This window comes from Buteo buteo, chromosome 9 (assembly GCF_964188355.1).
Source record: "Buteo buteo chromosome 9, bButBut1.hap1.1, whole genome shotgun sequence".
In the NCBI taxonomy this organism is placed as follows: domain Eukaryota; kingdom Metazoa; phylum Chordata; class Aves; order Accipitriformes; family Accipitridae; genus Buteo; species Buteo buteo.
Genome location: NC_134179.1, coordinates 7946689 through 7970815, shown reverse-complemented (window position 1 = coordinate 7970815; position 24127 = coordinate 7946689). Strand labels below are relative to the sequence as shown.

General features: G+C 45.9%; 1 protein-coding gene across 6 annotated transcripts in view; it reads right to left on the bottom strand.

The window, feature by feature from the left end:
• The window catches only part of CADM1 (cell adhesion molecule 1), a 171609-nt gene that overhangs the window by 35984 nt on the left and 111498 nt on the right, over window positions 1-24127 (bottom strand). For all 6 annotated transcript variants that reach the window (XM_075035177.1, XM_075035182.1, XM_075035178.1 and 3 more), the window contains exons 2-6: window positions 19587-19733; window positions 18319-18471; window positions 14561-14698; window positions 12555-12710; window positions 1430-1529 (exon numbers count right to left, since the gene is read on the bottom strand). In XM_075035177.1, coding sequence (XP_074891278.1) covers window positions 1430-1529; window positions 12555-12710; window positions 14561-14698; window positions 18319-18471; window positions 19587-19733 — 694 coding nt within the window. The remainder of the gene's footprint in view (window positions 1-1429; window positions 1530-12554; window positions 12711-14560; window positions 14699-18318; window positions 18472-19586; window positions 19734-24127) is intronic.

Here is a 24127-nt window from a genome sequence, read left to right as displayed (position 1 = left end):
AGCTCAACACAGCCCGTTATTTTCCTGTATCTTTTCTTCCACTTTGAGAGACACAGGTGAAGTGACCTACATAAGTGAATTCCTAGCACATTACTAGCATCACCGTAACTTTAAGTGGCATGCTGCCGGGGAGATGTGTCTGTCTTATTTAACATGTGTACGTCTTATTCATAGCCTGGAAGAAAAAAAAGTAAAGAAGCCTATTCATTAAATTCCCAGATGATAGCAAACGGGAGGAACAGCAGTTACTCATGAGAGGAGGAATGCAAAGGGGCTTTGACAGACTCTGAGCAGGGAATAGATACTAAAATGGAACTCGGCAGGGGACGTGCCAGTCTCTAATGTACGGGTAAGGAGTCAGCCTCGTGCCGAGCAGAAGAAACTGGGAAGCAGGAATCAACAAAATAATCTAGGAGAGGAGGTATACTACCGTGAAGGATGATAGTACCCCAAGCCTCGCTGCTCAGCGCTCACACCCTGCCTGCCGCTGCCCACAGCAGCAGAACTGTCAAACTAGATGGCTTCCAGTTTGACTATACCTGCAGGAACTCCTTAGCTCTGGCACGCTACCAAGGAGACACTGACAGGTTTCAGGGATGTTTGCAGACATCTTATGAACATGACGAAAATAAAAAAGGATAGTAAATACTTGACAGCCATAAATCCAAGTGGAAGAGGAAGTATTAAAAGAGAAAAAAAAAAAAACTCGACAAAACTTAAATCAGAACAACAATGGAAGTGTGGACGAAAATCTACCCTCCCTTGCCAGGATTTTCCTGATGCATAAATTTCTTTGACTACATAAGAAAGCCTCAAGGGCATGGCCAGAAGAGGAGAAAGAATAAAACTTGCATTTCATAAAAACCACACAGGGCACCAAAAAGGAAGGAAAATCATCTCAGAGTCTATACAAGCAGAAAGACAGACTGCCTTACCTTAGGGATCCATTCCACTTTTACAAGTGCTCCGTTCTTTGGTGCCGGGCTTACTTCTGCGTACTGGCACCTCATTGGGATTCAATACACAGGCCCCTGACCTTGCTCTTGCAGATTAATTGCAACCGCTTGCCACCCCTGCCATTCCCTGGGGGAAGAGGCGTACAGTTGTGGGGCCCTTCCCTTCTGCACCTGAGGGCTGGCTGCATAGTGGCCGCCAAGAGCTCTCATAGGAGCTCTTTGAGTGGAAATCCCTCAGCTGTTAGTTATATGGGAATAAATGCAAATCAAGATAGACGTCTTAATTGCGCAGCAGATGCTCAAGTGCAGAAAGCATCTCTCTCTTTCACACTGTTACATCATCTTCGCAGCAGAGAATGGCATATCGAGCGTCTGCAATGGCAACAGAGGCCAACCAACGTCCGCGTGCTTCTGCGGCATGACCCCGTCACCGCCGGACAACCTGGTCCAGCCTGGCGAAGCGTCCAACTTACTGTGGTTTTCCAAAAGCTGCGCACGTCAGTTCAAGTGGCTCCCCTTCTCTGGTGAGGCCTTGCACCGGGTAATTCTGAGAAACCCGCACTTGAGGCTTATCTGCAGGACAAAAACATCAGTTCGTAAGCCGTCGCGTCACACCGGATCAGATTTGCGCGCGCCCACAGCAAGAGGCGGTCGCCGCCGCTCTCCTCTCGGCCCCCTCTGTGCCGTCTGCCTGACCGTTTGCCGGGCCTGAGCGCGGCGTGTGCTCCCAGCCGAAGTGGCTGGCAGCAGGCGAAGGTGGAGCTGGCAGCGCTTCGCACGCCGGCCAGAGCGCCGCGCTTCCCCGGGAAATACGTTTTGCTGCACCAGAGTTTATCTCTGAACTCGCTCAAGCTCGAAGGAACTCATTTGCCTTCACACCGAGGTGACACCAGAGATATCTGTGGTGCTCAGAACTGATAGGTTTTACTGTGTATCATATATTACTGTATGACAATGCTTGGTGTCCACGCATATTGATATGTTGGGCTTTACAAGAGACGCTTGTTAGAAACACCAAAAGAAGTCACAGCTGCTGCTGCTTTTGTTTAAACAAGAGAAGGTTTTATTTTGTCCGAACGAAGCTCTTCTAAATCCTAAAATAAACACAGAGAGTTAAAGCATTTCTAGTTAGGCAGCCAACTCAAAAACACTTTAGCAAGACCCTGCAGGGAAAAAAAAAAGCCATACCACAAACCTAGAGTCCACAATTAAAAAATTCATTACCCCCTACAACTGAAACACAGATTAAAAACGCCATCTAAGCTGTAGCTAAAATGTTATCAGTGCAAGAAATCAATTCAACGCTACAAATGCCATTAAGCCATATATATTTTTCAGGAATTTACTCAACTGTAAGGAACAAAGGCAGGCAAAAAAATCAGTATGCATAAAAGTTGAAACCATTTAAATGTTTCTATTTCCTTTGAGAGTAACTGCTACCAAAAATATTGGCTTGCTGCATTTTATTAACTGTGTTTAACTCATTAACATGCTTCCTATGGAATAATAGAGATTAGAAAAAAAAAATCCATGTCAGGATTTAACCAATTTAAACTCTCATAATTTTCAGTAATGGAATAAGCTACACCGGTAAATCCTCTCCTGAGATGACTATACCACAAACATTTTATAAACTAATCCCCATTACAGATGCTCCTCGCAGCTATGAAACTCGGGCGTCTCTGCCGGCTGGAAACCACGGCAGACGTGTGGGGAGTGTGAGGCTTCGGGGGTGTCATGCGTCCGAGGTGCAGAGTCCCAATTCCACTGAAGATGCGGGTGACTTCAGCGTGCCCAAAAACACACCTAATCCTTTGCACGTGTGAAATGAAGATGTGGAAGCAACCAGGGTGAGGCCCAGGCGTGAGCTGAGCTAAAAAAGGTCCTTTGTAGGAGGGTGAAAGAGCCTCCGAGTGTGCCCTCGAGCCAAACCCCGGAGGCAGACCCGTTCCCGGCGTACCCGGGCTCCCCCATGTCCCCCATCGCGGCGAGGCGCGGGTCCAGCCAAGGTGGTCCAGGCTTCGGAGCCCTGGGAGGGACGCAGCACAAGCATGCACAAGAAAAGCATGGGAAGGCAAAAAGCAGCACTGAAATACTGCCCTAAGCTTGGTCTCCGCCACGAGCATTTACACAATGCATAAACGCGGGAAGACAAGCTAACCCGAGTATTATGCAGCAAGTAAATCACAAACAGCATCTCAAACGCTGTGCTCACGCTCACCGCTCTCATTCACAATTCCCACCTCCCTGGCCATCTGCTCACTCTTTATTACTTGCTTTGCGGCAGTACCTACGAGCCCACGCCAGAAACATGGATGCTATTGTACTCTGTGCTGTAGAAAGAGCAGAAAACCTTTTCAGCCCAATTTACATGGGAACAGGACTACAGCACCCTGTGATGAGAAAGCTCTGCACAACATCATCTGCGGCTTGCCTCTCCTGTTGCTCCCATCCTGTTTTCATTAGATAAATTTCAGTATTTCTAATGAGCTGTTTACCAGCTGACAATTACTTATGGAAATCAAGAGGAATACACCGAAGACTCGCTGTACTGAGAATGAGCTGCAGACTAAGTAGGCTCTCCCAAAACTACAGGAGGTAAGCCCTTCCCTTTCAGCTTTCCAGCCCTGTAGTCTTCATGAAACAAATGAAAGCAGCAAAGTGAACCCCTACTACTTGGATCTGGACACCGCAGATATGTCACCTGCAATAGAAATCTGGGCTTTATTAGCACACGTGCACACACTCGTGAAGACAAGAGCATTCCCAACGGAGTTATCACAGTAAATGTCCCTCCCAAGCAGGACTCACCAGCATGCCGGTAATTACAGCCGGCACTTGTGAAAATGCTTCATGAGTCTGAAGGATTCGGAAGGATGGCTGGGCACTTGGGAAAACTGACATTCTCATCAGGCTTATGGTATACAAAAAAAATTTCTCTTACGCTTCAACCAAGAATTGGGGTGTGTGTGTGCGTGTGCCTTTTTTTCCAGGACACGCCTGTAGAGAATCTTAAGTTCTACTTCTGCTGCTAAGAGTCCCATCTCAAAGTCAGTATATTTTCTTCAGATTATGGACTCTGGTAGCAAAGCTTTGCAAAATGCCGAGCACCGTGGGATCCTGAGCTCTGTTCCTACACAGGACTGTGACATTTAGTAGCCTACACTGGTAAAGGCATGATGATTTTCAGTGCCTGGACTTGCAGTTTGGCACCTATTAGCTGCTTTGTTAAAAAGGCCACATTCTAGCCGCAGCATCTGCGGCTGTATAATCTGGGGCAATGACTATCTCGGATGGTGAGCCAGGGCGTAAGGCAAGCAGCAGCAGAGTTTTTACTACCAAGCGCATTCCAGCAGTCCGAAATCCTCGACTTGGAACTTCATAATATCATACCACTGGATTACTACATAAAAATAAACACTTGCATCTATGCATCTAAGCTGCTACATACTCTACCAGTAGCCAATTAGATCTAACAACCCAAAGCTATTTCCTAGTATGCCTCTTTCTAGCAGCTTAAAAAACCCAGCCTAGTAATTTAATAAGGCACCTTTATTAAGCTAAATTCATTCAAAAGCTAAGAGTGATACACAAGGTTAAATACCAGTAGTCTAAAGGTTACGCTGTAGCAGCAACCAATTTGAAAAACTTATTACAAACCCATTCGGCATTTGATGAGATTTCTTTTACAACAGGCGCACTGTGTGTCTGCAAGCGGGGGAACCACAGCCTTCCCGGAGGGGACAGCACGTCCCGCTCCTCGCCCCGCCGGTCAGTCGCGGTGCGCGCCAGCCCAACCCTGTGCTGAAAAACCCTCCTTTCCCCCCTCCCCGCCAAACAACTCTACTGTAATTTCTCAAGCAACAGAGATGCTGAAGAGTCCTCCAGCTGAGGCATCGTGCTGAAGCGGCAGGCGCTCGATGGCTCAGACGGAGCCCAGGTGACAAGGCAGGAGGGCACATCTCCCCCCCCCCGATTTCACCGGCCATCCCAGGCTGCACCCACTGATGCTGCATAGCTTTAAAGCTCTGTGGTCTGGAAGCTACCAAGACACTCAAGTTATTCTGCGTTTGTCCCAATTCTTCCTCTTACGAGCTGCTCGCCCAGTTTTTGTGCCATCAGCAAAAAAATTATTAACAGTGACTTTTTAGGAACTTCAAATGCTTTGTGGGAGCACTGAACAGGATCGGGCCAAGCACCCAGGCCAGTGCAGTCACTCTAAAAATACCATCGTTTGCTGATTACTCCCTAATGACTATCCTTTGAGATCTGCCAGTTAGTGATTTCTTAATCCGTTTAAATGTGCGCTTCATCGATAATACTTAGATCTCATTAATCGGCCAAGATAAAACATTATAGCAAGTCCAGTGCCCTACAAAAGCCTAAGCCTATTATTTCTACCCACTTCCTTTCATCAGGCCAACCTACGATCTCCAAGGCCGGCAAGCTCACCATCTCAAAGCCTGTCGCCAGACAGATTTGGCAAGCGTGACCTCTTCATGTGCCCAGGGTACCATGATGCTCTGGCTGGGTCAGCCTCGGGACCTGCGCCGCACACCCCCTTCCCACCCCGCCGCTCCTCTGCGGGGCTGCACCCAAAACCAAGCCAAGGGCAACCGTCCAGCCCCCCACAAGCGCCTCTTTCCAACGGCTGGCATAAGCTCTGCAGCTCCTAGAGATGTGCAGCAAGTGCTCTGGAGGCGGTAGTGGCACGGGTTTCTCTAGCCACCCACCCTGTGGCTAAATTCTCAGACATCGCAGCCAGCAAGGACGCTAACATGCAGTAGGCATGACTGTTATCTGGGAGTATGACCTCGTGCCGAAATAAAAAGCTGGTTTTCTTGGGAAAGGCAAGAAGGCACATGAAAGGTGGTTACATTCTCGCCCTCATGCCTCTCCCCTGAAATACAGTCAGAATATGCATAATGAGGAAATGACATGCAGTAAATGTAACTGTGGTCATATCCAGTAATTTCACTGTGCACAAGAGCTACTAGAAGCTGCTATAGAAAACCTGCATTGCACTCGAGGTACATGTTCTTTGGGGCCATGCCAATCATACCAGAGTGGAATCATCACACCACAGCAGCTCCTGGTCCTCCAGCAATCTCTGTGCAAGTGATACGGCTCCTACAATGCAGCAATCTGTCCACTCTAAACACAAAACCTGCACCAAAACAGTCATTAATAACACAGGAAAAACATTTTGGGGAACACTGCTTCCTTTTTGAAACCCAGGTGACTCCTAACCCTTGCCAACCACCACCACCACCAGACCAGCGAACCCTTCCCAGCCGATGCCCTCCCAGCTGAGGTTGGAAGACAGCCAAAAGCTGCCTTCCCATGTGCTGCTTTGGGGGGGGAAACTGCACAAAAACACAAATGAGGAAGACAAGCTCTTGTAAGCAGGCTGGGGCTCAGAGAGCTCTGCCGCAGAGCGGGAACAAGCACCGTCGGACAACGCTGCAGTTCTCCTGGGCGGTTCAGCTGCTTATGGAGAGGCCACACAGCAAGAGGGGCTACCCAGGACCTCGGTACATTTTCAGCACAGGATTTCTCTCTCTCTGCTCCAAATACAGCTAAAGATGTACATTAAGCAAACTGCACATGGCTATACATGGCCGCTTTCTTCCCGGCAGACAAAGACATGCTCCTGCAGTGGGTCTGGGACAGAGGTACGGCAGCACGCCAATCGGTGTCTTTTGCAACGCCAGACTGTTTGCCAGCAGAGAAAACTACAGTATGGATTCTTTCAATGATTCAGCTGAAAATGCTCCTGCCTGCACTGTCACATTAGGTACCGAGTCCAAGTTTTAAAATCCATTTTACGATTACTGTATTAATTCCTGATGTGCACTTCTTGGCAAAAATGATGACAGATGGCATCCTCAGGAGAAGGATCCCACAGGCCAAGCAGAGTTCCTGCCCGCTTTAGGTAATTCCAGCTTCAAAATCACCCAGATAATACTGCATACATCTTTCTTCAGAGGAGCACTATTTTATCCAGCTCCTCATCTCTGCATCATTCTGTGGTCCAAACTAACTATTCAAATAACCTGACTTCTGGCAGTTTCTGTATCTTACCACACTGGCATGCTAGGGGAAGAGCAGGAGCAGTACGCTCTTCAATATCAAAAGAAGTCAGCAACATTAACATTTATACACAAGAGTAAATACAGCTGTCACCTTTATTCTAAAACCAAGAAGGCTGGCTTATAAGGAAATGAAGTCTGTGTCAGAGACAACCCAGACCCAGCAATCCTGGGTATCTTCTGCTCACCTTTTGCAAGGACAAAAGTCTGCATTGCTGACTTTCAGCCAAAACACAGAAATCTATTAAATGAATAGACGCCATGTTTAAAATGATGAATAAGTGGATGAGCGGTAGTTCACAACTTGTCTGGAAGAGCCTTTCGACCCCAAACATGACTTTGCAAACTTCGCCCTCAACTAAAGGGATTTAAACACTTGGCTTGTAGCAGGAAAAGGAAAGCCAAAGCCAGACAGGTATTGTGGTACAAACACTTCCCTGGTAAATATTTGAGTGCACGTCGCTGCTTAATGCTTGCGAAAGGCAGAGTCCAGGCTGTACTGTGTGCTCCTCACTCCCAACAACATTCCTCCGAGAAAACCTTATTAATGAGCTTGCAAACGAGCACCCAACTGGGAAATGTCACAAACAAGAGTGGCTAATGCCCCAGAAAATCAAATAACTGAACACTTGGCTGATTGTGGTGCTTTTCATATTTACTAAAAGAAAAAAAAAAAAAAAAGCTTTAAATCAAAGTTTCTGAAGGGGTCAACACCTCACTGAACAAAACAAGTCATTTGTTTGTTTTTAGAACTCTCCAGATGATAAATTACATTGATGTTAATCACCTCACTGCATACTATGCAATTAATAGCTGTATTCGATAGAAATGCAAGGATTACTGGAGATGCAACAGCATACATATACGGCCAATTTTGAACATAACTGGGCGCAAAAAATTCTCCCATCGTAACAGCAGAGGCCATAACAGATTCCATCGGTGTGTATTTTAAAAGCACACATGTAGATATTATAAAAATGAATGTGCAATGAATTATAACTTTGAAAAGCAACAAAAAACAGCCCAGAGAAAATGCCAAATCAAGCCTTCGACACTTTCACTTCCAGTATCACGTAATGAGATAAGGAAAAGTACCACAAAGGCTGAACTTAAATGCCTCCGAGAATATCTGGTTCCATTCAATTCCTTAATGATATTTTAATGCATTTTGTTGCTTCATTTCCTTTCTAAAATTACACTCAATGCGCTGGTCTTCCAGCCCTCATTGACGGATCTGAATCACAAAAAGAAAGCAACTCCAGCCAGAATCAGGGGATATTTTCAAGCCAATACCGTGCAACATATTGTAGCCGCCCATTGCACAGGGTTATATGTTCACTGGCGTGGCTATTAATCATGCATGAAAGTGTTATCGTTACTGTGAGTACATGGCACCATTTGTCAAACTCTGTTTGCTTTTGAGAAGCATTACCAGGAGGGATTCATACATATTACAGAGTGCTTGTTTGCAGAGATTTCTTTTAATGACATACCCTACATTCACGTGAAAGAGTTTATCTCAAAACTTCATGAAGGGTCAGGCTGCGCCACGTTATACATGCGACCAATAGCTTACTCCACTAGTAGAACAAGTTAATATCCATCACAAACCTGTCTTACTCACCGTTTTGCTGACTACAGCAAAGCAATCGTTCCTCCCAGTACCCACGCTGTGAACTTGCCAGTTATTTTTAAAGCTTAGCTTAGGGTATAGTAACAAGCGATCGGTACGTATTATGACAGCTTATCAGATAATGCAGTATGCCTATTATTTTGCTGTAGCAGAAGCACCCCCTTACACAAGAGAAGGAACGAGAGACCCAGTCCTCCCTCTCAATCAGAGACGGAACAGTCTCGGCACCCGAGACGATGCTTGGAAACAACCAGGGAGAGAACAAGGCAGCGGCAAGAAAAATCAGGTGTAGCACAGCGAACAATTGCCTTATTAAATCTTGGCTGAGGTGACAGAAGGTTCAGTGCTGCACGTGCGTGGGGTACGCCAGTGCTGCAAGGTTAACCATTATGACAAACCCCACACTTTCACCCTGTGAAGAGTCTGAAATTGCTTGGCCTGTCCCCCTCCAAGAGCACTGCCTGCTTGCTTCCTCCTGGCTGAGGAATGCTGGAACAACCCCAGCCTGGGGGGAAGGAGGCCAACAGCCATTTAGAAACATCTTCCTGAAGTGACTGAGAAACTTTAACAACCCCAAAGTCTGCAATTTTCTCTGAACTAGAACACAGAAGACAATGTTCAAATGAATTGTTTTTTAAAACAGAGTGAAGTGGGTCATTTTGCAGACTTAAATTTCTGCACCTTCCTTCCTTTTTTTCGCAGAGGAGAACACGTCAATAAAATACACATTTTGGGCAACACCTCCAAATAAGCCGAAGTACAAACGCTCCAGATTGTCAGTGACACTTAAGGTCCTCACCTACCAAAAGGCATTTGACATAACCCAGCTTTAAGAAAATCACCTTAAAAGGAGAAAAGGTAAACAGTTGGGAGGGAGAATGAAGGAACCCCAGGGGAAGAAACGCCTTCCTCCTCTCTGCCACCCACCACCCTGAACCCGCACCCTGCCTGCGCCCCCAGCTCTCCTGGAGGAGCCTTACAAAAACCACCACCGCAGCCCCAAAGCAGCGTGCGAGGAGCGGCGGCTGCATGTTCTTCTTGAAGAATGGCTGGGCTAACCGTAGGGAGGGTAACCTTGGAGGATGCCTCTTTTTGTTGCAAGCTCGCCCGCCTCCAAGGGCACAAACTACATGTGGCTCAGGGTCTGTTCCCTTTTGCAGGCTGCATTTGGAATAGTTTCCCATGATGACAGATGTCCCACCCCTCCCTTCCGCACTTAGCAAACTGTGCAGGCTTTTTGTTTTCTACTTCTTTTTTCCTTGAAAAAAACCCCACAACTTTTGAGGTGCATCTTAAGAAAAATTATCTCTCTGTACTCTGAAATTTAGTCAGACAAAAAATACCTCATTATCTGAGAAGGCTCCATTCATCATCCTCCTGTCCTTCCCCAACACATTTCATGCTTGAGTTGGATACAGTAAGTGCAGAGAAATACAACATCTGCTGAGAAAAAGATTTTCCTGTGTCCTGTTGATGTTCCAAAGAGACGGATCTGCTGAGCCCTCGCTGGGATCAGGCAGGACTTACGGGGAGAGAATGGACGAGCAGAGACTTGAGCAAGCAACGCAGCTAACTGATCTAGAGTGATGCCTCTCCGGCTGCAAGAAAAGCAGTGACCACCCCCCATGCGAGCACAGGACGAGCAGCAAGTGCTGATCACCACCACTTTGGAGATTCGGCAGCTGGCATGCCTGCAAGGTAATGTCGTGGTCAGTGGAAGTGCCCCAACAGCAGTCTGGAGGAGTCCTTCCCTCTGACTGCAAACCCCGTAACCTAGAAAAGCAACTGAGAACATATCAATTAGGCCTGACTGTAGCAGTCCATGTTTCCCAAGCAGCCAAGCCCACGTCCGCAGGAGCTCTTATCAAGTTGCCTGTCCGCGAAGACAAGAGGATCTTCCTCCTGCTCATGCTCTCCCATCGGCCAAGAGGTCATCAGCTTGAAGCAGGGGAAGCTCAAGGGTAAAAGTTTGCTCTGCAACTGCCTTTTCTACCCCGAGTTCAGGTCCAACAGCAGGTCTTAAATGCAAATGTCTGGACGCACTCCAGCACGTGAAGACCCGAAGCCACTAATTGCCGGGAGCCGCAAGGTTATGATGCATGACATGTTCTTCTGCCAGTACTCTTCTCTCTAGCCATCTGCTGCTGCCCACTGAAGGAACTGACTGGCCTAACATGGGTCAAGCCCCCATATATAAACGTAATTACTTTTAACAAGCTCAGAGTTTAATCCAGACCAGAACATAAAACCAAACTGGCCCCAAAGCCCTTTCCTTGCGCATCCCTCTTTCTTTTCGAGGAGGCTCCGCGCTAGCTCCATTCCAACAAAGAGCTCCAGAATAACCCAAGGGGACACCAAGATCAGTGCTAAGGGCAGAAACCCGTGCAACGGATGTCACAGGAGCCTCCAGCACATTAGCCAAAGGTTGCATGCGTCCTGCAGGACATCCAGATCACTGCAGTTCACCTGTGCTTTGCCTTCATTGCAGGGGGAATCCTGTAAAGGCTGCAAACAAAAGTAGTCAGGAAGGGATTTATTTGAGGAAGAATGAAAAAAATGTTGATTTTTTTGCAGAAACAGGGCCGTCTCCTACCCCATCGAATGATCAGGATGCCAGAGGAATTTCTGAAAGGAAGCCTGAAGGTAATCTCATGCCATTTCAACCAAGGGGAAGAAACCCGGCCAGTTTTCAATACCTCTGCATAATAGGGGAGATGCTTTTTTTTTTTCCCCCCCGTTAAGTATTTGATCAAGCCTCACAAAGGTGCTAATGTATTATTAAAGCTAATGGAGCTCTACAAGAAATGTTAATGGACATGAAGTTTGCATAAATGAATTACACATTAGCACAGTCGCAAGAAATCTAGTATCTGCCCATTTAGGTAGTATCTGATCATTTCTGTTTTCCTCATTACAGGAACATTACTTCCCACTAGTTTCAGAGATATGAGAATTGTAACCAAGATGTTCATAATGAAACTACATAATGAAGCAGATGAAATAAATTAATACAAAACTTCCTCTTCTCCTTTTAATGTAATGTTATAGTTGAAATGAATCTACAAAAATAAGCGCTTTCAATCATCCTAGCACCCTGGTTTCCTGGGGCACCCCAGCCTCGCCGTGAGGACTGTCTGACTTTGCTTTTGGGAACCATTTGCTCAGTAGAGGTGTGCGTATGCAGCAGCTCCAGCAGCTCTGTCATTTCCACCAGCTGCAAGTCAGGCACGGCTGCATTTGGGACCAGAGGTATTTCCAGGTACCTACTCATAAACCTTGTTCATGTCATACACAGTAGAGCACTTGCTAAACAAAGTGAAAAGCATTATTAACACTGAACATGTTAGGAGCATTATAGAAAATAGGTTGGCCTTAATCAGTGGTGTTACTACATAATCCGTGTTACTCTGATTTAGAAAACCCATTGTTGCTGTATGTTCACAATGTACAATACTGAGTTCCTTTTGCACAGTACCAAGTTTTTGCCAGCAGAGCCGCAACGGTGGCCAGTCGCTTTGATGTGGTAGTAGAGGAGCGCTTTTCAAAGAGGTAAGTAGGTTGCTAAGAGAAAAATGCTCAGATTTAATCTGTTCTGACAATTATAAAGCCCAGCCAGGAACCCTTGATGGCGCAAATTCTATGTAGAGAAAGGTATTTCTTAAGAGAATGAAGGTATGCGTTTATCATATCACCAAAGGGCTAGGAAAAGTCGTGGCTTCACCCATGAAGTGGTACCCAACATTTTGATTTCAATTTTTAACTAACAGGACATAAACCCCACCTACACTGTAATTTCATCACATAGTTAATAGTTCCTGAACTCCTCAGTGAGCAATTTCATACGACAAAGGAATTAAAAGTTCTGCTACTCACACATGACTTCTAGGTAACGCTGTGTCTGCAAGTCTTTGACAGCAGGGTGATCCACCAAGCAGATGACAGGGACCCCATCGTCCTCCCGTCCCACCTTCAGCAACAGCTGACTGGTCACCGTGTACATGTCGGACCACTGCTCCACTTCTGACTTGCCTGCCGGGGAGAGGACAGCGAGAGCAGAGTGTGATCATGGGAGGGAGTGTCTGCTGCACCCACGTCACCTCCCTCCTTTCCGTGCCCAGGTGACACGTCCCCTTCGGATAGCCATCCTCCCTCTGCAGCCACGGAGGTTTAGGGGGGGGGGTGTAGTCACACACCTCGCTGGGAGGTCACTGCCAATTGAAGTCCACGCTACGCTACTGTAACGATTAATAATCCCCTTCCACCGTCCCCAAATCCCCAAACTCTGAAATCGATGAGCTACAAATCCCCTCCCACTCTTGAATCAACAATTAGCTAGGAAAGTGATTAAACAGATTAACTTCATTAAAAGTAGTATTGATAGGCGGAAGCATTTCAGCAGTGCTCCATGTGAAGGAGAGAATAGCAGCAGTGGTTGGAGCAAAGCACAGTTCAGGACTGGCTGCCTGGAGGATGCCATAACACGCGACATGGAAACAAGAAGGAAGACAAGACAAGATAGGAGAAAAAGGATTTTTCCGGGAACTCAGCGAGTGCTTGCTGATAACGCACCTCCACTTTGTTTTCAAGTGGCTTTTTACTTAAGAATTCACAGTCAAAACATTAAGAGTAACTTCTGTAGCAGAGGTCTTTCAAACCCCAAATATTTCAGTATAATATACTAAAGTGAAACGGAGGACAGCTGCAGAAAGTGACACCCCTTGATATTTAGAGGAAAGGCTTTCTGATCAGCAAAGCCACACTTTCCCGCTATTCACAACCTGCAACCAAGTATTTCAGTTTCCCTACTTCTGTTTTTAAAAAAAATAAATCCAAAGAATCAGCAGGGTGAGCTGGTATTGCAAGAAGCTACTGCTCAGCTGAGCAGTCTTCAAAGAGAAAGGAAAGCTGGGATTCAATTGCCAACAGAAGAAGAAAACTCCATCAAGAAGCTGGACAGGTCAAGCACGAAGGGTCAAATACTGCAGCACTGCTGCCCAGCAGAATGGGGAAGGAACCCCAGAAAGGGATCACTGGAAGATCTGCACGTCGCATCGACAACCGGCGCTGGGAATCAGTGGGGCACCACTTCGCATGGCAGCAGGTCTGCATTCCACCTTTATCAGCATACCCTCAGCATGCGTCCTGCTTGGATGCTCGTAGGTGTTGGACTTAAAGAGAGGATTTTATCCTGCCCTTGTAGGGGGGTGGGTTTGACGTAATGAGTCTGGACTTCTGCAGAGAGCCTTTCGGTGTCTCAGACTGGGTAAAGCACAAAGGTGTTGTCAACCAGGCTCACATCTACACGCAGACTTAAACGAACAGCACGTCACATGCAATCAGAGTCAGTGACTTGAATGTGCAAATACTGGGAGCAACCAGACTTCAGGGAGTCAGAGAAACCCATCTTGTATGAATATTCAACTGAACACAGAGAAAACGCTCTATAAACAAGAGAGCTAGACGTGAAGGTGACTTGAAAATCTTTACGGCCCAAAGCACAGATGATCCTACTCGTACCTAAAACGGGGCAGAAAGCTACATAAACTGCCGCAGGAATAAATTCAACGCACAGCTTTGGGGCTCCTCAAGGTCACCTGCAGTTACAAAAAGATTCCAGAACCCTGTACTCGAGCCTGGCAGGTAGGCAGAGGACCAAATGGAGCTCAGCCCTTCTGTGTTAGAGAATAATCTGTCTGCCCACATATGCCTTTGTTCCCGAGCTGGCGTTCAAAGCAGCTCGCTCTACTTTTTTTTCCTTTCCATTTTTTATCCCCACCCTCACCCCCCCCCCCCAACTGGCAGCAGAAAACAAGTACCCAGCATTACATAAATCATTGCAGCTATCCGAAAAAAGCAAGTGACTGAGAAGATACATCTACCGGTTAGCTCTTTGTTTCCTTTGAACCATCTGATGGTGGTGGCTGGTCTGCTGGCCATGGCAGTGCAGTTCAGCTCAATCTCTTCTCCCTCAACGGCGATTTCTTTCTGGATATCAATTACCAAATTGCGTGGTGGGACTATAACAAAAAAACCAACACAACACACACTTGATGAAAAAACATTTTTCGATCACTAACACAAGACAAAACCTTCAGGAAAATCCGTAAAATCTACTAGACGAAACTAGCCACCAGCATTTATTTGATCTTCCCATCGATCAAATCCTTTGATAGGCAGTTTCACAGTAATTGGAGTAAGCACTCTCACTCTCCACCTAATAATCATTGTAGTTTTGCAAATTATTACTTATCAAATTTGTAACTTTCTATTCTCTCTCCCAGGCAGGCACCATTCCAGGGAAGAGCTTTAGTCTTCTGCGCTACTTGGTTGTGTGTGTTGCTATTTAAAAATACAGCTTGACTCCGTGCACGTTTCTTGGCTGCTGCTGACAAGAAGAGGAAACACAAAAGCTGACATTTGGAAGTGTATTACTTACCGTGCCTCTAACCTCACAAGGCAATTTTTCTCTCCTGCTGTTCAGCTTCGAGCCTCAGCCGCAAGGAGCGGAAGCAGGCCAGCAAACATCAAGCTCATTTAAGACGCTCAGAAAGCCGCCAAGCACAAGCCCAGAGTGGAATGCCTTCACCTCTGGAACAACACTGTGTTGCCCATCACACTGCCATAAACCAAATACAAAACTGCCCCAGAGAGAGGAGAGAGGCAGCTCTGCGCCCGGTGACAGGCACCTGCATTACGGGGCAATTCCTTGAGGATGGTAATTTGCTGTTCTCCCCAGACACATATCTTCCTATCAGACAGAAAGCTAGAAGACTATATATACTCAATGAAAAACAATCCCATAATACTCAGAAACAGGCTAGCACTACAGGGGGACAACCCCCACTGCAGCACAACCCAGCGATGTGACCCAGGCTTAAAAATGATGACACCGACACAAAGAATCTCTTCCCCAGGAACGCACCCATGGCTAGTGAGGCAAAAAACCCGAAAAAAATGAACATCAAGTGTTCGTACAGCACAGAGCTGCAGTTTCAGAAAAACCCCAGAACTTCCAAAGGAAACTCAACGTTGCTGTGATCAATATGATTAAGCAACTGCATAGTTCAAATGTGACTAACACGTTTTTGAGCTAATGAAGAACAAATATGTATAAATACCATCCAGATGATCAAATGGACTAATTAGTCACTTGTGGCTTTTCTCTAAAAAGAACAGAACGGGCTACATATTTGAGATTTTCACATGTTCCAATTAAGCATGAATAAATCGACATATCCTGTCACAGAAGACATTAAAGTACATGGGAGAGAGGGGGAGAAGCACACTGCTAAAGCAAATGTGAAGCTTTCTCCGAATACAGACTACGAAGAAGGATGCCTTGAAACTTTGCTCCGCTCTCCAAAGTGAGTATCATTAGAAGCAGATCAGCAAAACTGCTCTTTGATAGACCTTGAGAGATACCAAGTCTGAGCGATGACCATGAGATCTTTGGCAGGGAATGCACTCCTAGGAGGACCAGCCACATTACCGACACAGAGAACCACTCCTCTGCCCCAGCTCATTTTTAATTCTAATTAGGGCGTCAATAATATGGAAGAGAGGAAAGACGCATTATCCTTGATGTCACGGTACCCGATCTCTCTGTACTACTGCTAGCTAAGATAAAGAATCTCCTCCTCAGGCTTCTAATAATAAACATCGATCGTCCTTGCCTGCCCTGTGGACTAAGGTTTGGCCTGAGCACGCAATGGAGGTGAAGACAAAACACCCACCGCTTCAGGGATGTGGGGGAAAGGCAGGTACACGACGGCCATGCTGCAAATCCTTCTCAAAAAGAACTGAAGTATGAGGCAAGAAAACAGACACTTTCCCCTGAATTCTGAAGCACGATTCATGTTTAAAAATAACAACAACAAAAAACCACAACAAAAAACTGTACTTTGTCTCCCACTCGAAAGACATGCAGTGCTGGCTTATAGGTGAATAAAGGAAGTACTATTATTTCAAACGCCTTCTTAGCATTGTTAGCAGTGAAATGAAATCCAACAAACTGTGTTTGTGTGTGTATGATTAGAGAGAAGAGCTGGAAGAGAGCTATGAATACTGGAAAGTGCACTAAAACTTTGAAGATGTTGATAAACGTAATAGCTATAGTAGAACTGCTTATAAACATTATTTAAACAACGTATAAAACCCTAAGAACCAAATCTCATTAAATAAAAGAAGGAAGATTGAAACTAATCAGCAAGTGAGATCTTACATTAAGTCACCCTCCGTGATTCAGGTTCTCCTATTAATAGAGTCTTAAAAGCCGCTGCTAATCTGTAGAAACAGCTCTAATAGCACGAGCTGCTATTATTGGTAACCGCATCGGTCTTGCGGCTGCACGTGCACCGCAGTCTTGCAAAGCCCGAGGGAGTGACAGAAAGGCAAGAGCTCAGCGGGGCTGCGCGTGAGTGTATTTCGGGGGGGGGGGGGGGGGGAGGGGGGCAGAGGGGAGGGGGCAGAATTAACTTCAGCTCCGCAAATAGCCGTTACTAAGCAAATGAGCAAACTTGTGATGTCAAATGAGAGCTCTTACATTCTCTCACATGTGAAATAAATTTTTGCAAAATTAATAGGAAGCTATCACTTTCCATTAGTCGAACTCAAGATTTCTCTGAATATGTAAGTCAGCTGACAAACATGCAAAAACTTACACATCTTCACAATGGCAGGAGGTTCACCAGTGATGCCGTTAGTAATATTTGCCCTTAAGGAATATCATAGATGGGCAAAGAGGCTGTCATTCATCATTAAAATGTAATCTCTCAAATCCCCAAGTTTTGGAAGAAAAGATTCAGCATGTGATCAGAGTAGTCTTATTATGGAAAACACAAAATTCATAAACTGAACAGTTCTACCATGCTACGAAGCATTCATGTTAATTTATTTTCCCTCTGCATATCAGATAATTACTGAAAGATGTTTTCTACAGCTTTTACTTTCTGGCTGACTTTCTTGCTTCACTGAATGAGACGCAACCACTGCCACTTATCTTCCCTTCTTCCTAAGAAACGTGCCTTCTCTCGCCCTAAAGAAAACAGGTGTGAGACGGAGGAGGGCTGGTCTTGCACAGCTCCCGCCATTCTGCCAAGCCTCGGGCTGGACAGACACTCCTTCCAGGATGTTAGCAGATCCAGACTTGCCCTAAAAGCCTTTCCAAGCAACCCGCCCAAGTGAAAGAGAGCCTTGGAAGTGGAGAACACCTCACGCTTACACGTCTGCTTATTCTTTGAAGCCAAAAATTGCCTGCGAACAAGAAGAGGAAGACCAAAGAATCACACTAAATATGATGTAACCTACAAAGAGAGGCTCAGGGATGCCTTGCAAGACAGGAAGGCGAGGCAAGGGCTCTGGCATGCCACTGGACAACCCACTTGGTATCTGCTGGCAACCCTTGAAAATCTTGTGTCTGCAGGCTTGAGTCCTAAGCTGCTTTGAGCTACTGAAGAGCTGAGCTGGCCTCCAGTGGGAGAGCACTCGGCGCTCAAACCCTTGCCGTGTTTCATCAGTGGAGAGCTGTGGCTCTCTCTGGGTGGCTGGAGCTCCCCGAACGCCACACGGAGCCCCGTCCTGCTATCCCTGTGCGTCCAGGGATTACAAAGGTCACCACGAGCACCTCTTCGGTCCTTACCGAGCACTGTAATCGTGGTATAGATTTCCTGGGGGGGGTCAGTGTAGAGCTGGCAGAAGTACCTTCCTTCATCAGAAATGGAGACGTTTGTCAGGGACACTCGGAGCTCGCTGTTGGAGAAGTTCACCAGCTGGAACCTGCTGTCCTTCAGCGCTGCGGAGCAAGCACACCTTAGTGACCGCCGTGAGATGCAGCGTCCCCCTCTCACCGCACAACAAAGTCAAAGGTCTACAAAAATAGCAGTAGCGTCTAGACAAGCACCCCACGGGTTCCTGACTGCAGCTTCCATCCCGCTTCTTACCTTTACGTCTGGACCTGTAAAATATTTCTGTTCTCAGATCAGTACAAAGAATCAACAGAAGCAAATCCCCGGGCACAGTATCAAATCTTTGGACATGGTTTTATTATCAGATGGCTTAGGGATGTGTAGGTAAAATGCCTATTGTGAAAATAAGCAGTAAGCTGACCCATGTCTGACCGTACGCAGTCAGTGGATGAGGGACAATGTGACAGATAAAAGAATTGGGAAAAGTATAGTTTAAAAGTTGTTTCCTGACCACAGTAACGGCTGCCTCAATTACTCTAAGAATTTGGAAACTGAGCATTTTCAATCTTACCAGCCAAACACAAGTGCCTTGAATAGCGGCACAAGCGGAGGGAGCGAGCCAGTCCCCGCATGTGCACATCGTTAGATCACACAACGCCTCAGAAGAGAACATGGTTTGCCGTGTGTTTCCACAGTGCTGGGCACAACGTAGCACTGCGTCCCGTCCCCGCAGTGACATTAACGCAGGCAATTTAAAGCATTTCACTGCAGCTACCATGCTCCGTGGCATTGTTGCAACAGGAAACAAAGCCAGACTCATTCGCTGGAGATTTTGCTTTGGTTATAAAGAGGCATAGATCATCTTGAAATTTTCAGTCTTTGAAGCAAACAGATTACCTCTGAGAACATTGCACTGTCTCGGCATTGCCCTATTCAATTTGTTTGTGTCAGCTAAATATTTGGCACTCAATTGCAATTCACCCTGAATTACTACAATCAATTCCTATTGCAAAGTAAGACGGTCTGACTTTTAAAGGGGACCATCAAGGTTTCCATTAAGGAGAAAGATTATGATTGCCTGTCTCACGTACCCTCTAAAGAATTGACTAAACTTTAAGTGTCTAGCATTGCGTTAGAAGAAGAGATCTCTGCAAATGCCTTCTCCCGAGCGCAAGCGAGGTGCAGGAAAAGTTGTTATCAAACAAGGAAAGATGCAACTTACGTCTGAAATCTCTGAAATAAATCGTTTGTCTGTTGGGATTCAGGAGCTGAATCACCGAGTCGTCGCTGTTCTTGACGCGGCAGCTGATGGTGGCGACATCTCCCTCCACCACTGTCACATCTTCTGTAACCAAATTCTGACCATCACCTTAAAGAGAGAGCAAAGATGAAATAGCAAAATGAGAAATTATGTCAGCAAGTTTCGTTCAGGAACGAAAAGCGCCACTGCACGCCCAGCGGTCTTGCAAAACGTGCCCAGCGGCACAACCCGTGGGCCGCTCTGCCAACATGACCTTGGATTTTTAACTGACTAGCCCAGCTGAGGAAGAACTTGTCTTTTCTGCAGGGGGCACCTTGGGCAAGCAGTGGAGGAGTACCAGCCGAAGAACCCCTGACCCTGGGTCCTCCAGCCAGCTGGGGTTTTATGGAACCTGGACCCTCAGCCTTTTATCTGTCCCCCGTCCCCCCCTGCCCCATCCAGTAACTAAGCAAACAGACCTTGCACAGCCACAGTTGGGTTTTGATGGGGCTGGTATTAATTTCACCGAACAGATACCATTACCTGCACGACCAACACTCAAACCAGCAATGCTGGGGAATACAAATACGGATCTTGCCCCCCGAACTGTACTGGCCACCACTAAATTGAAGAGGAGTAATTGGAAAGGAGCTCTACGATGGGCACAGGGGAAAAAGGACTACCGTACGGCTGACTGTTTGTAAAACGACCGCTGTATGGCCTCATCAAGGAGCATGCTTTCTACTGCAAAGAAGCCATTTTATCCCAGCACATCCTCTCTGCTGTATTTGGAAGCGTGACCAAAGGCAGAGGACGAGGGAAAGATCTCCCCGGATGCCACACGCCCCTCCATGCTTTAATCTTCGCACCAGCCTCAGGGGTGCGAGTTCCACGCCACGCGCATAGGAATGGCAGAAATTCGTTTCCTCTCTCAACAGATGAATTTTGTTAAATTACCTTGAAAGAACAATTCACTGTAAGAAGCACTTATCCTTTGACTCGAGCAGATAGACTTTAGGGAGCCAGTTTTTACTCGCTCTGTGTAATCAGTAGGCACTATTAATGTCCAGAGGCAGGAAAAAAAGAATTCGATGCAATTATGCTGTGGGAGCCTTGTAATCATTTACAGGTCATCACCTCGAAAACTCTTCTCCTAATGAATCGAATCATTACATCACATGCTCGCTGAGAAATCTGCTTCACGTGTTAAAGAATGCAGGGGATGAGAATTTGAAAAAAAGCACTTTGTGTTTCAATTTTTCCAAAACTACTGGGAATCTCATCAAGATTGGAAAGCGAGCTGGAGGAGCATGGAGCCAAGGCAGGACCAGGAACACCAAGCGAGGGAAGGACTCCAGTCAGGGGAATGCTAACTGGAGTCCCTTTCGGTAACGACTTAGGTCTGCTCACAAACTCCATGGCCATTACAGACCAGGAGGCAAAGCAAAGTGGGAGAAATTTTGGAACTTTGATCACCAGTTGGCCAAACGAAGTGAGGGTATGCAGACACCTGGCCAAGGGCTGGGTGGCCAGGAGAAGCCCTCTGCCGATTAGCAGCTGTCTTGGCACAGCTCCCAGTTTAGCCATGAAAAACACAAAAATGCAAGGTTTTGATAAAGTTTGTACCAGCAAATCTGGGGATGTTACTGATACTCTAGTTTTTCTCTCGTCCTGCACTCTCTTCCTTTTTCTTTCTTTCTGGCTTGCATTTCTCTTTTGACATGCCTGGGAAATGAAGGTTTGACAAAAAGTTTGCATCATTTGGCAGGAAGGAGATCGATAAATTGTCAGACACCTTTCCACACTGGATGGCACTGAGTTGAAGCCTGGGCACATTTTTCTGCCCTCTTGGTATAAATGTCATTTCTCCAGATTGACAAACTTTAAGCAGCAGTAGGAAAAGTTGTTACCGAATGGAGTAACACCCGTACCTTCTGTACTCGGGGCCCGGGCCCCAGACCCCTCACCAATGTACCAAACAGCACAGACCCCAAAGGCTATCAAAGGAATACGCATCAACCGCCTGCACTGCATCTTGCCTCGCTAACAACAAACCGCGGACGCGTCACAGCAGCGCAGAACTGATCCTTAACAGCCGCAGTCAGGCTCCAGCGTGAATGACATTCAAATATCTCAAAAGCAGTGCAAGCAGAAATATTAAGCGTTACTAACTGCTTCTGGGGAATAATTTTATCAAACCCATTCAAAACAAGGTTCTTGCACAAGGATCAGCTTGATATGTTCTCATAAACGCAATACTCCCTACAAATCATTAACAAAGCTATTAAGATTCGATTTCCATCTAAGCAATTATTGCTAGCATATTTTTTTACATTTACTTTAAAAGACTCAATCCTATTTTCAATTCATTAAACTGTTCCTTGCATTTACTGAATTTTACATCGGCTTAGAAGCCTATTTGAATTAATAAGAATTACAGTAGAAGTAATTTAGAAATAAATTATTTGAAGTTCAAGCCACTGAAGCTTTTCATGCCGGGATGCTGCTACATTAAGCCTGCTGACTGATGGCTTTAGAAGTCCAGCATCTTGGTCCGGGCTGGCATCAGGATCCCTCCCAAGAAGGCATTTATTCTCCCTGAGGGCCTGGGGTTAACGACAAGCAGGGTGCACGTAAGGACACGCCAAATCCATGGCCTGAAGCAGCCGGCATCTCCAGCCTCACAGACTTGGCGTATTTATTCTGAATCAAAGGGCGTCTAATCCGGCCGTTGTCTGCAAAGCTCCTCTTGCTCTGCTGACCTGAATTTGCTTGCTTAACTGAAAGCACCAGACCGTACAAGTTAACGCTTTTGGGTATCTGTATTCCTATCTGCTCCCGCTTACCAAGACAAGAATGTTATTTCTGTGAACAGCATCAATTACAAACTCTAAATTAAATAAAACTGCAACGTGAAGTGAGAACTCTTTAGACCCATCTTCAAGTCAACATCTCAGGAAGTTTCTTGGTAAATATTTACTGGCAGTATATAAGTATTTTGAGGAGCATTAAAGTAGACACTTTTACAGCATTACGGTATGTTGTAACAGAAAAGGGAAGCGTGGCGGGGAAGGGGAAATGAAGTTTATGGACCCAACGTAGAATCACAGAAGTTGAGAGAAGCAAAGGGAAGCTACTATTGAAAACCAACTTTACATCACCTGCCAATTAGCAATACTTTGGGGGAGAGAGGGCCTGAGTAGACCCAATGGGAAAAAAACCCCAACAGAATTATACGGGATAGATTCTCATGTGTTACCTGTGAATGGACTATAAAAGCCCGCGTGCGTGGTCCGCATATTAGACAACAGGTTCGTGTTGGTAGGTCCAATACAAAGTAGAAATCCTCTGCCCAGCATTCAATGTGCATAATAGACAGACTCCAAGGCCTGACTTGGAGTCTTGCTCACTTTGATCTTGAGTGTAAGACATTGCTACTGAGGGAGTTAAAAAGGAGGGTGAAAGAAGCCAGCCTCAGAGGAGGGGCTTCAGGGAGAACTGCCGTACACATGCAACACACGTGTACAATCTTAATGAGCAAGTACAATAGCTGAAACAGATATCTGCAATGCAAGGGGAAGGAAAAAGTGCTACGCATGTTCTCTTTGCTACCCAAAGCAACTCTCTGGCCTTGTTTCCTGAATCTCTCCGTGCAACGTAAAAAACGACATCGTATTTTACACTTACTACGAGGGGGAGTACAGTGGAGGGATGCAACGCTTGAAGAACGGTTTTGGCTAGAAGCTATACAGTTCGTTTTTGCACTTGTCTTACTGCCTTAGACCACTGCAGTCTTTGCTTTTAAGGCTGCAAAGACAGACATAGATGAGTAAAATGTGTTTCAAACAAGTTCCTCTTAGCTGGGCACAGCCCAGGGACCTTGGCTTATAGGCAGTGGTCACATTTAAAATCAATTCTTTCTCCACTTGTAGCACACCAGGATAGAGTGAAGCGTCAGGGAGAAAAGAGGGAAGGATTAAAAATACGTGCTTGTGAGCACAATTCTTCAATTTCTAACAAAACACGAGCCACAGGTACTCTGTCATGAGCAGCAGCACTGCTAATTCAGTCTACAGGATACTGCCACAAATGCTTTCCAAGAAAGAGTCATTTTCGTGATACCTGAACTATGTAAACCCATAAACTTCAACAAAATTCCTCTTAATAAATTGAGTCAAAGGAAACAAGCCACACAGATACACAAACTATTTGTTCGTGTGCTCGAGGAAAAAATGACACAATGATCAATCCACAGAATGAATGTAATTTGAATGTCAAAACTCATCTATCAATTGCAGCTACCTAAAAGCAATGTGGTAGTTAAATAACCAGCCAAAGTTGAGATAAACATTGAGCAGGTTTTATAAACACCTAGCAATCCACCTACTCCAGAAGCTTTGTCTCCTTGCAGTTACTTCTCTTCACTGAGCAGTTTCTATGCTCTCTCAATCCATCACAGAGAGAGCATCCTCTTAAAATAAACATCACGAACTGTCTTTTCAGGAAGACTACAGGAACCAAAG